At 42.7% G+C, this 17,026-nt stretch overlaps 1 protein-coding gene across 1 annotated transcript in view; it reads left to right on the top strand.

The window, feature by feature from the left end:
• Nucleotides 1-17,026, top strand: part of ptgfrnb (prostaglandin F2 receptor inhibitor b) — a 43,387-nt gene that overhangs the window by 18,489 nt on the left and 7,872 nt on the right. Inside the window, exons 6-11 of the mRNA XM_055025030.1 lie at nt 3,228-3,374; nt 3,452-3,612; nt 3,699-3,819; nt 4,347-4,560; nt 4,659-4,846; nt 8,556-8,678. Coding sequence (XP_054881005.1) covers nt 3,228-3,374; nt 3,452-3,612; nt 3,699-3,819; nt 4,347-4,560; nt 4,659-4,846; nt 8,556-8,678 — 954 coding nt within the window. The remainder of the gene's footprint in view (nt 1-3,227; nt 3,375-3,451; nt 3,613-3,698; nt 3,820-4,346; nt 4,561-4,658; nt 4,847-8,555; nt 8,679-17,026) is intronic.

Below are 17,026 nucleotides of genomic sequence, written 5' to 3'. Positions count from 1 at the left end.
GTGCACTCCTTTGCTCTTTCTTCAACAGTTGAGAGGTCAAATCCCAGCCCAGCTCAACAGCGAGAGCCAGCGCGACGCTCACGCGTTCCCTCCCCGTCTCCTTTGTGATGATAGGAGTGTTGCTACGATGGCAGGCGGCCCACCTGTAATCGAGCCGGAGCAGAAAAAAAAAGGCAATCAGATTCCGGTAAAAGTCCAGGGTCACGCCTCCTGAACAAACATTCAAACCCAACTAATATGAAAATACAAACACATGGGCGTGGGTCGATTTCTGTTTATTTTTCATTCCAAACTTACTAAAAATCTGCGTCATATTCTTCTTGTTGAAGGTGTTTATTGAGAAGTTGAGCGAAATCCGTAAAACTTTTCTTTAGCCTCTTTAAGCCGTCAGTCAGCTGTGTGTGCCGGTCGCTTATCCTACGGAGGAGGGAAAAACATGTTGTTCCTTTAAAAAACAAATCCTGCTTCAAAAACCAAATTATCACCACAAGCAAGGTAATTGCAGGGTCTGCTGTTGAAACAGAGATCCTCCGCCAGGCAGAAAGATTACCTGGCTTAGAGAGACCACAACTGTCAAAACATGAGCTTTTGTTTCTGTTATTGGTGACACAAGGGCAGGAGATTATGAAATGTTGATCTGTACGGTGTCTGCAGTCTGGAAAAGTGTGAACAGGATTCCAGTCTTACAGACCTGGAAACAATTGGGAAATCAAATGAGGAAAAATATTTGACTTTCTAGATTTGCTATTTTATGGCCACACATCGTTGATTGACTCCATTTCATATCCAGAAGCCAAACAGTTTTGTCCCCGTATATATTTGCCTTTATTCGTTTTTTTTTTTATTATTGCAAAGATAAATAATCACAAAAAATGTCCAGATCTCTTCGTTTAAATTTATCTCACATTATTTTAGGGGGAATTTTTGTTCCCCAGTTGGAACAGTGGACTCAGATGAGATATTGCCTCTGAATTAATCCAGAATAACTCTGATTTCCCAGTTGAAGATCCTCATTTCATCCCCGGTAGACCGAGCAGAGTCCACATTCTCCTCTGATTGACGGATGATGCAAAACAGTCTGCAGCAGATGGCTTGTTTTACGACTTGTTCCAAAATAATAATAATAATAATAATAATAATATTTTAAAAAATTGAAATTGAAAATGCTGAAGTGATCAAATGACCCGCAGCTTTTGTACGCCTAATGTAAACACAGAGATAAACCATTAAGATTGATGATTTTATCTCACAAGGACCTTTTTGCATTGAAATATGGAATTCTTCAGAAAATCAATCATCTCTCCTTTATTAGGTGTTTATACAATGTTCAGTTGTTTAAAAGGTACAGAAAGTTATACAACCAACAGCCTGAATCGCTGCTACAAAGCAGGACAGATGCTTGGTTTTATGTCATTTATTCCCACATCTGACCTCCACAGATGAAACTGAGGCTTACCGGACCCGGCCATGTTCTTCCAATCTGTTACAGTTTCGTGTCAATGGTCCACAGTGAATCATAGACCCAGCTTCCGTTTTCTTCTTTTTTTTTTTTTTTTTTTTTTTTCTTCTCTACAGAACGTCCTAGTCGCCCCTGGGCATTATACACTGAGCATCCAAACCTGGCAACCCGAGACTCAACATCCGCTGCGCGGCCGTGCAGTTTAGCTAAATATGGCGAGGCTTCGGCGTGTGTGAGAGAGAGGGGCGCGTGGCTAATTGGCGGAGAAGCTTCGCACATTCTCATTGATCAAAGTGTGTGTGTTTCAGAGCAGATGGTGACAGTGCAAGAGTCAGTGTGTGTGTGTGTGTGTGACGTCCAACTGACATCACCCGCACCGCGAGCTGTGCCAAACTCACACTGGTGCACCTGTATTTATAGCTTTGATCTGTGTGTGTTTACTGACTTGTACCTGATGTGGTGAAGCTGGTTTGTGTCAAGCCCCACCTTCTCCTGCTGCAGTGAGTGTGTACTGTATATACATGCACACCGTGTGTTTCAGTGGAGATCATGGTGTGTGTTTCCTGCTCATTGACGTGTAAAGCAGCAATCTGGATGTCTGGCTGTGAGGACCTGCCTCACCGCCCACACACACTCACTATTAACGCTGCGATACACACCTCTTCTCGCGCAGTTAACTGTGTTACTTCAGGTCTATTTATGGTCCTCTGGCTCAGACAGCCGGCTCTACTTTATCCTGACACCAACTAAATTAAAAAAAAAAAACACACACACACACAGGAATCACTTTGCATTCATAAGCTGATGTTGAACTGCTGGAAATTGACAAATCGCCGGCGTGTCGGACACAGAGGAAAGATCTGCTGCTCTGGTGAAGCATGGGAACTCTGGTCGTTATCAGGTTGGAGTGTCACCCTATCAGGCTCCTTGCTTCAATTAAATTTCAGCCTGGTTGGCAACAGAACCATAAAACACACTCCACACAGTCCTGAGAGTTGGAGAGAAGATGGATCTTTCTGAAGCACAACTTGCCCCGAAATAAAATTGCTGTACATCATGAAAAGTAGGGAAAACAGCATCAGCAAAGTTGTTTGGCCAATAATTTCTTTAACATAGCAATGCCTTTTGGCAGTTTGTGAAGGAAAATGGAGTTTGCTGGTTGAACAGCCAAGCAGAACTTGTAGAGTAGAGGTGAGGGATGGCATATCGGTCGCTGGACAAGTGAGTCTTGTCATCGTTGGAGGTAAAGACTGCAGGGAAAGCAATCTGGCAGTACTGCATTTGTTGATTGGTCCGTTGATTGACGTTATTGGCTAAGCGAAGGCGGTACTTGCAGAAGAGCGCGTGCATCGTCAACTTGACGGGGCAACCCGCAAATCAACCTGGAGATTTCAGAGAAACTGGCTGCCGGAGGACGCATGCGCAAAACCGCACCATCAGCGCGCCAGCCGCACGCACACGGCTCGCCCCCGTACCTGCTGCATAGCAAAGAACACGCTGCCAATGGAGACGCACTCAACTTGACTAGAACCAGCCATTAACCTGCTAGACCGAGACTCGACAATACAAAAGGGGCGACATTGGTTGAGTTGTAACAAGTGGAGTTAGATGCCAAGCTTTTGTGGCTGTGTGTGGTTCTCCTATGCACCATCAAGACCTCTATCAAACTGTCTTGTTTCTTCTCCTATTATGGTGTATCTATGCCTTTTTAAGTGCAAGCGTAATATGACAGAGCTAATTTTTTCCTTCCTCACTCTTTTCTCCTCAGAGCCGAACTTCACGCTCACCCTGGAAGCCACCATGAAGCCCCAGAAGACAGGCGAACCCATAGAGCTGTCCTGTGACGTGACCAACATCTTCCAGCTACCACCAGGGGGCAGACTGGGTGTCAGATGGGAGCACATTGGTCTTCTTGGTACTAATTATCCTTTTCCTTTCAAAGTGAAAACTCTGTTCTAGGTGCACTTACTGATTCCATCCAATCACTTAAAGATAAGGGGACAAACGCTCCGCCCCCGAAGCTCATTGGCTCCTTGGACGCCCACGGAAACCTGGAGTCGAATTCGGCGTACAAAGACAGGCTGGACAGCGGAGTGTTGGGTCTGAGCAGAGCACGACCCAACAAGTTCAAACTGCGGTTTCTCCACACTCAGGTCAGAAGATAATTGCCACAACCAGAGGCTCCGACAACGTAGCGCTAAATTCAATCCTGTTAAAACGACGTTTTATCCCTTTGCAGAAGATCGACATGGGCCACTATGTGTGCGCCGTCTCTGCCTGGAGCGTTAGCAGCCAGGGGGAGGTAGTGCAGGTCGCCGAGTACAAAAGCTCGCCGCTGACCGTACAGTGGGACACCAAGAGTAAGCCAGCTTCAGAACGCCGCCTCACATCCACTTTTCTGACCGTTTTAATTGATTTAGACGAACAAAACCCGTCTGGGATCTTGAACTGAGAAGTCAAGTCTTTTCTTTTCTTTAACTTAATGGCTGCAGATTAAATCCTGGGCACTTCTGGTTCAAAGAGAGTTTTAACGGCTGCAGCCTTGAGAGCTTTAGATGAAATAATTGGAAATACCAAAGCAACACCAGTGAATAGCAGCATTTTCAGCTTTCGCTCTGATTTTGTAGCTGCAGTTTCCAGACTTCACACAGAAATCCCACAAAAGTCAACTTGTTGTCTCAGCTCCTCACCCACAATGCACGCACACATTTACTTCCTGCCCGCCGAGAACTTTCTGACCTCGGCTTATCTAATCAGGCCATGATGTCATCACATTTCGAAGTCAGCCTGCGTTGGTGCTGGTTTCAGAAAATAAAAGGCAAGGTTCCTATGTAGTCTGTTGTGACCTCTTCTAAACTTGATTTAAGGTCTGCTTGCTGTTTTTTAGGCCCCACTCTCAACGTAGCGGCCAAAACCATCCGTCACGCCTCTGTGGGCGGGGCCACCTTTGAGATGAGCTGCTCCGCCGTCACCAAGAACATCGGGGACTGGATCGGCTTCGCCGTGTACATCCAATCACAGGGCGGCATAGAAGGCAGCGTCAAAACCATCATGTCCCTCAGCCCCGACAACGTGGTGCAGATCACTGACTTATCTAGGAGGTACACACACACACACACACACACACACACCGTCCCTCACCTTAGACAACACACTCCGAAGTTTGATTCTGAAGTTGTCTTTCAACCTGCTCCCACAGCGACAATCTGGTTCTTTCCAAAACCGGCTCGGGAGAGTTCCACTTCCGCCTGGAGGGCGTCCAGGTGTCCGACAAAGGTTACTACTGGTGCAACGTCACGGCTTTCACCAAGCAGCAGCCCGATCAGTCCTGGACCACCGTCGCCACGTCCGAGTCCAACAAAGTCAGCATCAACTTTCAGGAAAACGGTACGTTCACATGCTTCTTCTTTCTTCTTCCTCTTTGTTTTTTTTAAACTTAGTTCATGCGATCATCTCATAGTCTTCTAAGGTCGTCAAAAAGTAGATTTATTTCAAAATATTAGTTCAAAAACTTTAAATTCTTAATAAAGTCCACACAGACTGAGATGGTTCAAGCATTTATTGCTGTTAATTTAGAGGATAAAAACAGATTAAGTTTTACAGACTAATGCATAAGACCAGTTTCAGGCTGGATCCTTGCATGTTTTTTGAAAAGTTTAGTGGAAGAAAAAACTGTGCCAGCAAAAATCTGCAAAAATATCTTAGAGTTTTGTGACGCAAGAATCCAGAAGCCAAATCTGATATCAAGAAATGCAAGACATTTGCTGCTGTCATTTATCTAATATTGGAGACTTTATTGTAATTTATGAAGCAGAATTTTCTTTAAGATGTTTAAAGGAGAATCATATTTCATTTTAAAGTGGATAAAACACAAAAACTGAACCACCATCTGCTCACTGGCTCGTTAGAAACCGACTCCTGCTCTCTGACCCGCTCATTTTTTTAAAAATTAAATATCGCTGATATGGCGTCTCTTTAGGAGCTCTGTAAGAGAGCCATCTCTTTTAACAAAAATCCAACAGAATCCATCATTTCAAAACAAACAAAATCCTTTCCTGTTTGCAGCTGCATTCATTAATTATTCAAAACCATTTTGCAGCCTTTCAGTGATTTATTTGCTTTCATAAAAGTCCTCAGATCATTAGTGAGTGAACTAATGATGGGACTGAAGTCCTGCAGTAAATGAGAGAAAGATGGAAGCGGCTCCTTTTTTCTGTTTCCTAACACGTTGCAAACACATCCTCCATCCACTCACGTGTAAAATGAAGTCCCTAATAACGTGCAAAAACGTGCACACACACCTAGAGCTCTTTGACGCCCACCACTGCCACTGGCCTACTTATTGTCTTTTGATCTGACTGGGAAGTTGGAAACAAAAAGAGGGAACTGGTTGGGAGGCGAGGAGGTGATGCAGTGGACGAGGAGGAAAAAAAAAGAAGTAGAAGAAGAAAGCTTTGTTGGTGGGAAAGTAATCAGAGTACAAGAGAACATAGAGAGGAAGATGGAAGGGTAGATAAAAATTGGAAATGTTTGTGGTTATGGGAGTAAGCAAAGAAAATGGATATATATTCTTAGTAAGATTTTGAAATCAAAGAACGGGTTCAAATGTGAAATTCCCAAATGTTGATATAGATATCTTGGGATATCATGCAATTTTTAGTTGCAAACCGCGCCGGTCTTTCAGAATGCCACGCTATTTGCTCCAAACGTTTAAATTACACTTTTGCTCCCGGTCAGAACTTTGCTTTGGAGCGGCTTGTGTCCCAGATTTGTTCCTACACATCGGATGCCACATTTTGAATTACGATATTTGGAGGGCAAAGACGCTTATAGGCTGTGGGAGTGGAGCGACACGTGGAGAACCAGATGATAACCCTGGACTGCGTTCCGGTCTCTCTGGGAAAGCAGGAGCCTTCAGCTCCACGTACATCTCACGCTTTTTGTCGCTGCTCATCCATCCTTCCCCGTCTCCTCTCTCTCTCTCTGGGACGTCTTCAAAGCGAAGCCCTTTGGCCAATCAGCCGGCTGCGAAGATCTGCACCGCCGCTTTGGTTTCTTTTTCTGTCTCCGCTCACTTAAATGTGTGTGGAATCTATCAAGTGTGTGTCCAAGTGGAATATTTTAAGTTGACCCCCCTGCCCTCCTGCTAACACACAAACACCCACGTAAACAGTGTGTCACCGTCAATGTGAGCTGGTCGAGACCCCCCATACGCTCGCCTGAGGAGATGGAAGCTCAGCTCTTCCACTCCTTCCTCCGGCTGCATCCTCAACGTTTTGGAGGTGTTGTCCTGTTTCTGAGTATGGAAATGTAAAAACCTCGTTCACACATTTCCCGTCAAGTATTTCAGCTAGAATGCGATCTGGCAGAACTGCAAATATGGAGTGGCTGCAGAGAAAAGACTGGATTATAACAGAAGGGGTTTTTTTATTTTCTGGTTTTTATGGATTCAAAGTGAACCTTTATGTGTTTTTCACTCTGCATTTTTTGCTACATTTGCAAAAAAAAAAAATGTAGCAAGTACGGATTTAAGATGTGTTCCCTGCTTTTGGATTCCAACTCTTTTACTCTCCTCTTTGTAAATGTCCCCTGAGAATACCAGAGAGCATCACGAAGAGCAAGGAACGCAGCGAGAAGATCAGAGAGAAATCTTTGGAAATTATTTAAAGCAGGTTTAAGTTATAAAACAATATCCTCCAGCGATCGGACATGACGCAGCACTCTGATAAACACAGCGCCTGAAACCAACAAGCCAGGCTCTGCTTCTGCCAAAGGTTCCTTCGTGTTACAAAACCAGCTTTCCACTGTGTTTCTATTATAGCCATTGAATTTTCAAACTCTTTGAATCTTATTTCTTAATTTAGAAACATTTTTACTCTTTATATTATTCTGGCACAGCCAGAATGTCAGGAGTTACTCTTTGGCTGTTTTACCACACTTGTAAATGAACTGGGTCTTATGAATTTATACATCAGAATCAGACTTTCTGTGACAGACGATTGGACTGGAGTTTACAAGTCGGTCGGTCGATCTCTCCATCTGCCTCGCACCAACCCATCTGTCTTTAACGCTCGGCTTGAGGCCCAACTACGACAAGTCTAGTTCACATGAGCAACAATCACATCCTAACCCAACCTGTCTTATCAATGCCATTCTGCTTTTCCTTTCACTTAATGTTTTCAGCTGAAATTCACATTTTTCTAAACACTATGTATCTTTTTAGAATGAGTTTCTGTTTTAAAATCTGAAATTTTAGCAGTGTAAATGTTTGAGAGCTACTGCAAAGTTGCACCAATGACCCAATTAAAACTCATGCTGCAATATGCAGAGGCTCGGTCTGCGCCAGCGAACTGTGCAGCCATCAACGAGCTGCACAGTTCTTTAAACTTTCATCTCATGATGGTCTCCCTTTGTTTCAGATGAAGTCATCAGCGACTTGCATTCGTAGACGTGACGGGACTCGTTTGTTGCCACAAAAAGCATTTTTAGCAAGATAAGAAATAGCAGCTTTTAGGGCAGGAAAGAACAAAATGTGCCAGATTCGTCCTCCAGCCTCCTCCCTCTGACTTAAAAATAAATCTGAGTACATGTGAGTCCAGAAATATGAGCTTTTCACAACATTACAGGTTTCTTTGTTTTGTTTTTGTGAAGCGCCGAAGGTCAGCGCAGCTTTTAACACATTTCACCGGACGACTTTCTTTCGCTCCTTCCACTGGGACTATCCACTTGAAGCGCTCGGCATGCGAAAAGAAAAATGCACTGAATAATTTACATGAAATATGAGAAAAATAGAGACCAAACCCAGCAACAGCTGAGAGTCTGCAGGTTTTGCAACGTTTAGAGCATCTGACTGGGTGTGTTGGATCAGAATGTTTTTTTCAATTCCTCCCGCTCCCCCTACATATCAGATGAATCAACCCCCTCTTCCCTTTTTTAAGAGTGTGTTTACTCTCTGAAATGTGCCGTTCCCCTCAGGGGGCAACGTGGGTTTAAAAAAAATTCAGTTTAAATGAGTCTTTTTGATCACTTCCTCTGATGTGCGGAGGCCGTTGTTAAATGTTAAGCTGACTGGAAACGATGCGCTTGGTGTTCGCAGGGCCGTCATTCTCCGTCAAAATCCACTCCGACGCCAGCAGCGTGTATCCGTGGGAAACGGCCAAGATGGAGTGCTCCGTCGGCGTCTCCGGATCCTCGCCCAAAAGTGCCAACTCTCAGACAGGTAGAACACACATTGCTGCTCCTCTCGTACACTCGTTAATGAATATTTTTATTTTTTTTTTACCTCTGAGCTCTTCACCTGCCAGCCTGTCGGCAGCTGTGTTGGTCTCCCTCCACGTTATCCTGTTCCTGCGTTTGTTAGAGATCATCCATCCATCATTTTGACCAGACACTTATTCATCTGTAAATCATTTATCTCGAGATCATCTGTTGGTCGATCAATATCCATTTGATGATTGTCCATCCATCCATTTACTGGTTCATCAATCATCTGTCCAACCATCCATCCATCCATTTATTTATCAGTTCATCCAACCATTGGTTTATCTATTCATCCGTCCATTTATTCGTTCGTTCATCAGTTCCTTTGTTCATCCATCAAAATTTTTATCTTCCTGATGTGCAAAATTACAGTTAATCAACACACACGACCGTATCAACCACTAGTGCTTTTTTTTTTTCGATCCAATATTTCTTGTAACAAACAGACAACAGATGTTTAATGTTCTTAAGTCGGGCGATGTGTCCAAAAGTGAACTCCAAAGGTCCGTGTTTATCGTTTTATCACCATGACATTAAATTATAGCCATAAAAGATTATTGGTACGGCATCTCTACCACAAATATTGATAAGCGTTGGAGGCTCTACATGTAGAAAGGATGTACTGCAGTATGTGAACAGTCAGATACCTAAAAATTCACGTCGGCGTTGAGATGCACAGGGTCTTTCAGAGTTTGGAAACCATCTGAGATTCAGCCTTCTGTTTAACCTTTAAAGTGTCTCCTCTTCCTCCTCTCCATCTCTTCTTCCTCATATGGCATCATGCTGAATTCCCAACTGCCTGCTGCCCATCTGTCACCATTCCTCTCCACTTCCTCCTCCTCCCACCTTTAGCCCAAGATTTGCTTTTTATGGTTTTTTTTAATATATTGTGGATGCTACCTTCGTATGTACATGCAAACACAATTTGCTGCACCTGTGGACCTCTGCTGAGTGAACGCAGGGGCTGTTCTTTTGCCTGTACATAAAAACATGTTTCCTCGCAGCAGGGGAGACCTGCAGGGGTTAGTGGGTTGCTGCCTTCAAAGTGTGCACTCGCAGACAGCTGCGCCGGTGAAGGGAAGCAGGCTTGTCGCTGTCACTCGCGTGTTTACTGAAAATGGGGCCTTTTTTTCCCCCAGTAAGTTATTCAGACCTGTACTGAGACGTGACATTTTAACCCGAGGGCTTTTATTTTACAAGCGCTCAACTGGAAACAATACATTTTCCTCTGCCAGACTTAAACGGTGAAAAACGTATTGTTTTACGAGGACCTGCTTACTGCAGGTGTAGAGATGCATCCAACTCTCCAGAAAGGATGATTCATAAGATCAAGACGAGACTTTAGCAACATTTTTGACTGAAACTTGTAATACTCTCGCTCTTTTTTTTTCTTTTTTTTAGATTAAAGGTTTCACAAACTGTTGTAAGTGATCTGACAGCCAAAAATAAGTCTCTGAATTGCCTCTTATTGTAATTTCCCAAAAGGATTAAAGGCTGGATACATTTAAAAACATGAGTTAAAAGAGTTAGTATTAGCTGTAGGCATATTTTGCTCAAGTTTAAAGTCACAGACCCCTGCATCCTCGGCACACAAGTGAGCATTAACACAGATCCTTCACAAAATGTTGAGGCAGCTGTTTCACACTCGTGTGTGGAAATCAGGGTGGAATCAAACACCAGAAAGTGGATATAATCATTATATTCTTGTTCATTCATGCTCTTTGCATTTCTCTTTTCTGTTCAATGATTTTCTGTCTTTGCCGTGCTTTTCGACTTGGCCTATTAATAAATGAGCGCTCAGTTCATCCAGATAATCTGCTTGTTCAATTAGAAAAATCGCTCTTCTTTTTATATCGTTGAGGATCTTTAACAGCTGTGACGCTTTCATCTGTTTCACATTCATACAGTCTCAGTATGTTGGTCAAAGAGCTTAATTCTGTTGCTACCGCAGCTTCATTCGTGTTCTGCTTAATCCAGGGGGATTATTTTTGATGTCAAATAAACAGCGTGAATGGTTTTAATTTGTGAAACTGGCTTGTTTGCTAATGATGAAAAAAAGCTCTGCACCACTCTGACCTGTCATCGTTTTTACAACTAAGAAGCAACAAACATTAAAGCTGTTTATAATTAGAAAATGCAGGTTTCTGAGAGATTTGAATGGGGAAACGTTGAAACTTTGATGGCAGTTCAGAGCTGAGACTGAACAATGGAAATGGTGTCATCATAGTTTACCCAACAGAGCAAATCCAGATCTAAGTTACCCTACTTTCCCCCAGCTGAATAAATTTAGTTTATTTTAATCTTTGATGGGCACCAAATAAATTAGGAAACACTCCAGGAACACACAGCCTTGCGTTTTTGTTTGTAAAACTGATTACTAAGATGAACAACTTTTCCATATTTTGTCAGCGATCTAGCGCCTAGTTGTCAAGGAAAGATTGTAAATACAATGGATCGTTTATTTGGTGGGGCTGGAGACAAAAAATGCCCTCGATTGAAGTTAGTTTGTCAATGCATCTCCAGAAACGCTTGCAGTTGCTTATTGCTTATTAAATCGCAGAAGCTAACATCTACAGTCGTCCTTTTCTCCAGTCTGTGAGGTTTCAGCTTCCTAAGCTTAATTTTCTTTTGATTATTTCAGAGCAATTTTTGACAAATTTGAAAATTGCTTCCTTCAGAAGTCGTTTAATTTGTAAAAATAGAACAGCAAAGCAGCCAAAATGCTCTGTTTATAGGTTCTGGTTTTAGATCAACACGTTAATGAGTTGGAAAGGCCTCGGCCTGAAACTAACTGTTCAGTCTGTTAAATCTGCAGAGATGGTTTTACAAAATGACTCAGCATGTTGGTCCATCCCAGAAAATCCCAATAAAGAGCTTCAGTACCTGGATTGTAGCTCACAGATTACTGCATACAGAGAAAGCAAATCACAGATGGTTTCCTGTGAGTCATTCGGTCATGTGACCAATGAGGAAACTCAAATGAACTAAAGTCAACAAAGGCGAGGCGTTTATGTTTATAACGCTTAAGCAAGCATCACTTCCTGTTGACGGGCGTGGCACCATGTTGCACCGTAAACCTTTGTTCCTGGAGGAACTTGTTTCAGAGTTTTGCGAGTCGGTTTACTTCCAGTTGGACTTGGACAGTCATTGTTCGAGCGCATCACAAGCTTCAGCAAAGGTTGAGCAACAGTGACAAAGTGAATAGCTGAGCTGAGAACATTCCTCCTCTCTCCTGTCGGAGCTTGTCTTTACGAGCCTTTCTGGAGATCGAAGAAGAAAATATCTCCGGTGATTCATGGTTTTGAATCGGCTCTTCGTTATGAAACTGATAAACGTCTCATAAGGAAATGGATTGCTCCGCGTGGCACACAGAAGGTCATTTCCTGATATGCTTTTGAAAGAAGTTCCTTTGGGTAATTACAAGATTTCTGAATGACTGAAATGTCCTTAACCTGCTGGATTGGAAGCATTCAAAGCTCCTGGCCCTTACGATTCTCTTTTACTTTACTCTGATGCTTCACTTGACAGCATTAGGTTGTGATATTTACCAAACCCTAAACAGAATATAGTTGTGAGTGTTTGCGTCCATCCCAAACACGATTAAACTGTTTCAAATAAAAAAAAATTGCCATAGATGTAAATTTTCCAGCGTTCTATTATAGAAAATGTTCTTCTGAACCATCCTAACAGCATGGTCAGGAGATCACCTTTTCTTTTCTAATCCTCCAGTTTATTATTCAGGTGTAAATCCCTCTGGGAGCCTTTTTAGACTTATAACTTGTTAATTTCCTCTTCGCACTTCCACAGAAAGATGCCCCCACACGGCAGCTGGTGCTTTTCTTGAGTCCTGTGTTGTGTGGGTGCCTGAAAGAAGGTCAGACATGATTATTAGCTTTGGCTTTTACTGCATTCAATGCTTCCACGGCCTTCTGGTCTGGAACGGTCTCCACACAGAGCCAAATGTGGACAAATGTGTCAGAGCTGCTCATTAACTGAGGATTTCATATTTGGTGTTTGAAAATTAGGCTATTTTTTGAAACAATGCTAATAACCAACAAAGATGGAGGCCATCCTTTTGTTTTTTTACGTCAGCATTTTTTATACAGTACTAGAATTGCAAATGAACAAATCAATTCCTTTTTAAAATGAGAAAATAAACATTTCATATCCTCGAATGCAACAACATTTCTTGATTGTTTGTAATAAAGTTTGCATCTGCTGCTAAAGAAAACAAAACGTTCAAACATCAACATGTGGAAAGCTCAGTCTCTTCTGCATTTGGATTTAACAATTATTAATCGGTTATTAATAACTTCGATGCCTTTTTAAAAAGTCAAATCTTCACTGTATTATCTCATGTTTGCTCCGTTTGTCATTTAATGGTTTATTTATTTTTGGTGGTGTGCAACCTTTAAGTGGGACAAATGTCCTTAATGGCGTATATAAACAGAAAGCCGCTATGTTTCTTCCTTCTGCTTGTTTCTCCTTTGAGTTTGTCAGCGTGCAGCCACACGCCGACCCGCCGTTCATTGCAGACTGGAATGAATGGCATGTTATTGCAGCCTCAGAAGCCTGTCAAATGCTGCACACTTGAAATCAGTAGTTGGACGGGGGATGACATCACCATTAGAGATGTTGTTTTTTTTATTTTCTGCGTTTTGAAGCACTGCCTCTGACTCTGTGACAGTTTTTCTCTCTCTCTCTCGTTTCCCTCACTCTGAAATTCTTTTGTAAAAATAACCGTATACCACCCGGTTCCTCCTGGGAAAAAAAATAAAGCTTTGTTGCTTGCTGGGTCTCAGACACAGACTTAATGTTGTTTTCTCTTTGCCTAAAAAGAAAAGCAGCCGCCATTATCAAGCTCGAAAACGATACATTTTTATTTCTTTTTTTTTTTTCATTTATGCAAGAGCATAAAATAGTGCGGACAAGTCAAAGCAGGCGGAAAACCTGCAGGTATTCTTCCAAGAAAAAACAGGGAGCAGTTTTGGAGAAAGCTGCTGGTGAAATCTAGAATTTCGGTTCCCAGCATTCAGCCACGTTGGCTCAGCATCGGGCACTGGGTGCCAAAAGTCTCACGTAAAGACATTTTAATTTGAAACAATAAAGTATTGGATTTTTTTAAAGTTTCTTATTTTTAAGTGCACTTGTATCCCAGTTCCAGGGGGAAAAAATCATTTTAAATCTCGATTTTGATATGAACACTTTTTCCTTCCAACAACAGTTCACATGTTCGACTTTATTTCGCATATTTCTTGGTTCTAATATAGTTCAAGTTCTGTTTCGCCGTTTTCAAAATCCTCCTACGTTGCAAAATCAATAATGATCCAAATAAATTAGTATTACTACTGTTTTCCGGTTGAATTTACTACCAACTTTGACTCCATGCCAACTTTCTTCTTAAATTGGTAACCTTAAATAAGTAAATGTAGAGATGAAGGAGTGAAAAACCTAAAAAGTTGAAGGTCGACGCGATGCAATACATACACCGGTTCCTCCTCTCTTAGCTCCACATTCAGTCTCTCCAAATTACCCAGCTTTCTTTGCAAGGCCGCCAGGCAGCCGTTAATTAGCCAATCTCACGCTCCGTTAGCCGGCCGGGGAGACAGAACGAGGTAGAGGAAGAATAGATTGCGAGTTGGAGAGAAGGTTGGGGTAAGTTGGAGGAAAGGAGAAGGGACCAAGTGAGAGCATTAAAGGGAACGAGGGTGAAAGAGAGTGAAAAGAGGAGGCGGGGGGGGGTAGAGAGGCTGGAGAACAGGGCGCCGTTTCCTAACGGGGAGAAGCGAGGGGAGAGGAGTGGATCTGAAGTGGTGAGAGAAGAGACGGTTGAAGTGGTGAGAACGGATGGCGGAAAATGATTCTCACTTCATTAGCGGATCCCACTGAACCAAGAACAGCTGGGGATCAACAACATGACCTGAATTAAGTCGGGAGCTGTCGGTTCACGTAACACTTTGCAGCCTTAATATTTGCTCACACTCTGCCGCGAAGGCCACCGGTTCGCTTTAATTGGAGAACGAGCGCGCTGATGTCAACAAATCTTTGTTAAGATAGCTTCAATGAGAGGAAAGAAACTTTGGAGACATTCTTCAAAGATGGAGAAAAATTCTCGCAGTTAATCAGATGCATTTGCAACATAATAATCATAAAAAGCATTTTATTCTAAGCTACTGTTGGATGATTCAAACCAACTTTTGTCATGAGAATGAGAAAGGAAGTCAAGTCAAGTAATTGATTGATTGAGAAAAATAGTTTTGTTGCTCATTGCTATTGATGATCGCAAAATATAGTTGGAACACATATTTTTATCTGTTTTAGAAATGTATGTAAAGTCAATGATGTCATGGCTTTGCAAGGCTTTGATTGGTTGAGTCAAAGCGCTTGAAAAAATCAACTCAAAACTCATTAGTCAATGAAATAAGTCCAGCATGAGCTGGAAGGCCGCTCTGTTGGGAAGAAGCCATTACTCCAATAGTGATTTAGTCTTCAAAAATGATTTGGTCGTCGTGGCTTCTTTGCAGATCTGTTTTAGTACAAGGAAAGGATGGCAAAAGGCTCTGCAAACGTTTTCAGAGAATAAAAAAAAGTACAAAAAAAAAGTCAGCACACATCTGCCAGCAACCGACCTTAAAGAGGAATGCAGATGAAGAGTATAAAAGCTGCAAACCAAGAGCGAGAAAAGACGAGGGGTGACAATAAAGCGCAAATTGAAAACGCGGAGCCGTTAGCGTCGGGAGGCGGCGGGGGGGTTCGGCAAAGCACCACAATCATTTTCACTCCATTAGCCGTTTGAGTTAAACAGAAGTGGGAGACGACGACGCGGCTCGTTCGTTTAAAGGGCCGGTTTGGGCGACAGCAGGAAGGGGAAGGCTGTGGGTTTTAAAGGAAGCGTTCAAAGCAGAAAGGTGAGAAGTTCTGGAGGATTGCTGAGGGAAAACGTGAGGATGTTCCATCACCTGAGAGACGAGTCTCACAAAACTCGACGCATTTTGTTGTGTCGTAGCGTTCATTGATTCAAAATCCCAAATGTAAAACTCTGAGATGCTGATTCAAAAGTCTTTTGAGTTCGAAACAAAGTGTTTGTCTCTGTTGGGGTCAAAGTTCATGACTGAATGAAGAGGGAAAGTGGACAAAAATGGAGGTCAAAGGCCAAAACTGCTGAAAACTTTTCATACAGCTTGTTATCTCTATACATGTTTGACACTTGAATTCATAAAAATGGTTTGAAACATCTTCAACATTTGGTTGGGGGAAATCACCTGTTCAAGGATCTGTATTCAAGTTATTTTTGTTCATTTCAACTAAATAGCTTATTTAAAGCATTTGTAGATGTGATATCCTTGCTTTTATTACTAGTTTCTGTCCTGAATAACTCAATAATGAAACCCTTACCCGCTAATGAGACCATTTGGAGAGAAAACGATTCAAAAGTCACATTTTTCAAACGCTCTGGAATCTAAAAAGTGTAGGTGTTTTCCTTGCGAAGGCCGTGTGAGCGAAGCGTTTTGTTGAAAGGGCTGGCGGATGCAAAATATCCCGAAATATGAAGCGCAGCCTGCCTTGGTTTTGCCGGTGCTTCTCATTAAGCATGCTGCGAGTAACGAGGGAAACTCACTTTCCCAGAGGCTTTGTTTCTCTGAAGCTAAATGGTGTTTTTATAGTGTTTAGTATTCTACTCTTCCAGCACTGTCCTGCTTTATGGAGCGGAGAACACACACACATTTACTCGTGTGTTCATTAGAAGCAGTAGTAGTAATTGACGTTCTTTAGTGCTGGTGTGTCAGGCAGTTTTCAACTCCTCGGACCCTCCTCGAGGGATTAATCCAAAGAAATCCAATCAGACTGTCTTCATTTACACCGACGGCCATTTTAGTTTTATTAGCCAGGTTTTTCTATTAGAGACTCGCTGTAGAGAGCACCCCCCTTCCCCCGCCTCCCCGCCCTCCCTTCCCTTTTCTCCCTGTTTAATGAAGCTGCTGCACCAGTCAAACTGGGGCTGGAGCACTGGGGCCGTTTCAACAAACCCAAAACCTACGCTCAAAGCCCTCCGAGATTACACAAGCGGCGCGAGAAAGCCGGCGGTCCAGAGCCGCGTCTCGGTTTGTTTTCTCGCAAATCTCGACATGAGGGGGAGATCACAGCTTGTGGACCAAACCCCTCACCCTTTTTTATTATTATTATTATTTTTTTATCCATGTTGCACCGAGTTGCGCACATGAAAGGTGACGGAGGCAGTTTTGTGAAGACTGAGAAATGAGAGCTTCAGGAGATGTTCAAATACTGTTTGACGATCCGGCAAGCGTT

The sequence above is a fragment of the Poeciliopsis prolifica genome, unplaced genomic scaffold (assembly GCF_027474105.1).
Source record: "Poeciliopsis prolifica strain line A6 unplaced genomic scaffold, Auburn_PproV2 SCAFFOLD135, whole genome shotgun sequence".
In the NCBI taxonomy this organism is placed as follows: Eukaryota; Metazoa; Chordata; class Actinopteri; order Cyprinodontiformes; family Poeciliidae; genus Poeciliopsis; species Poeciliopsis prolifica.
This window is presented reverse-complemented; position numbering and strand designations above follow the sequence as displayed.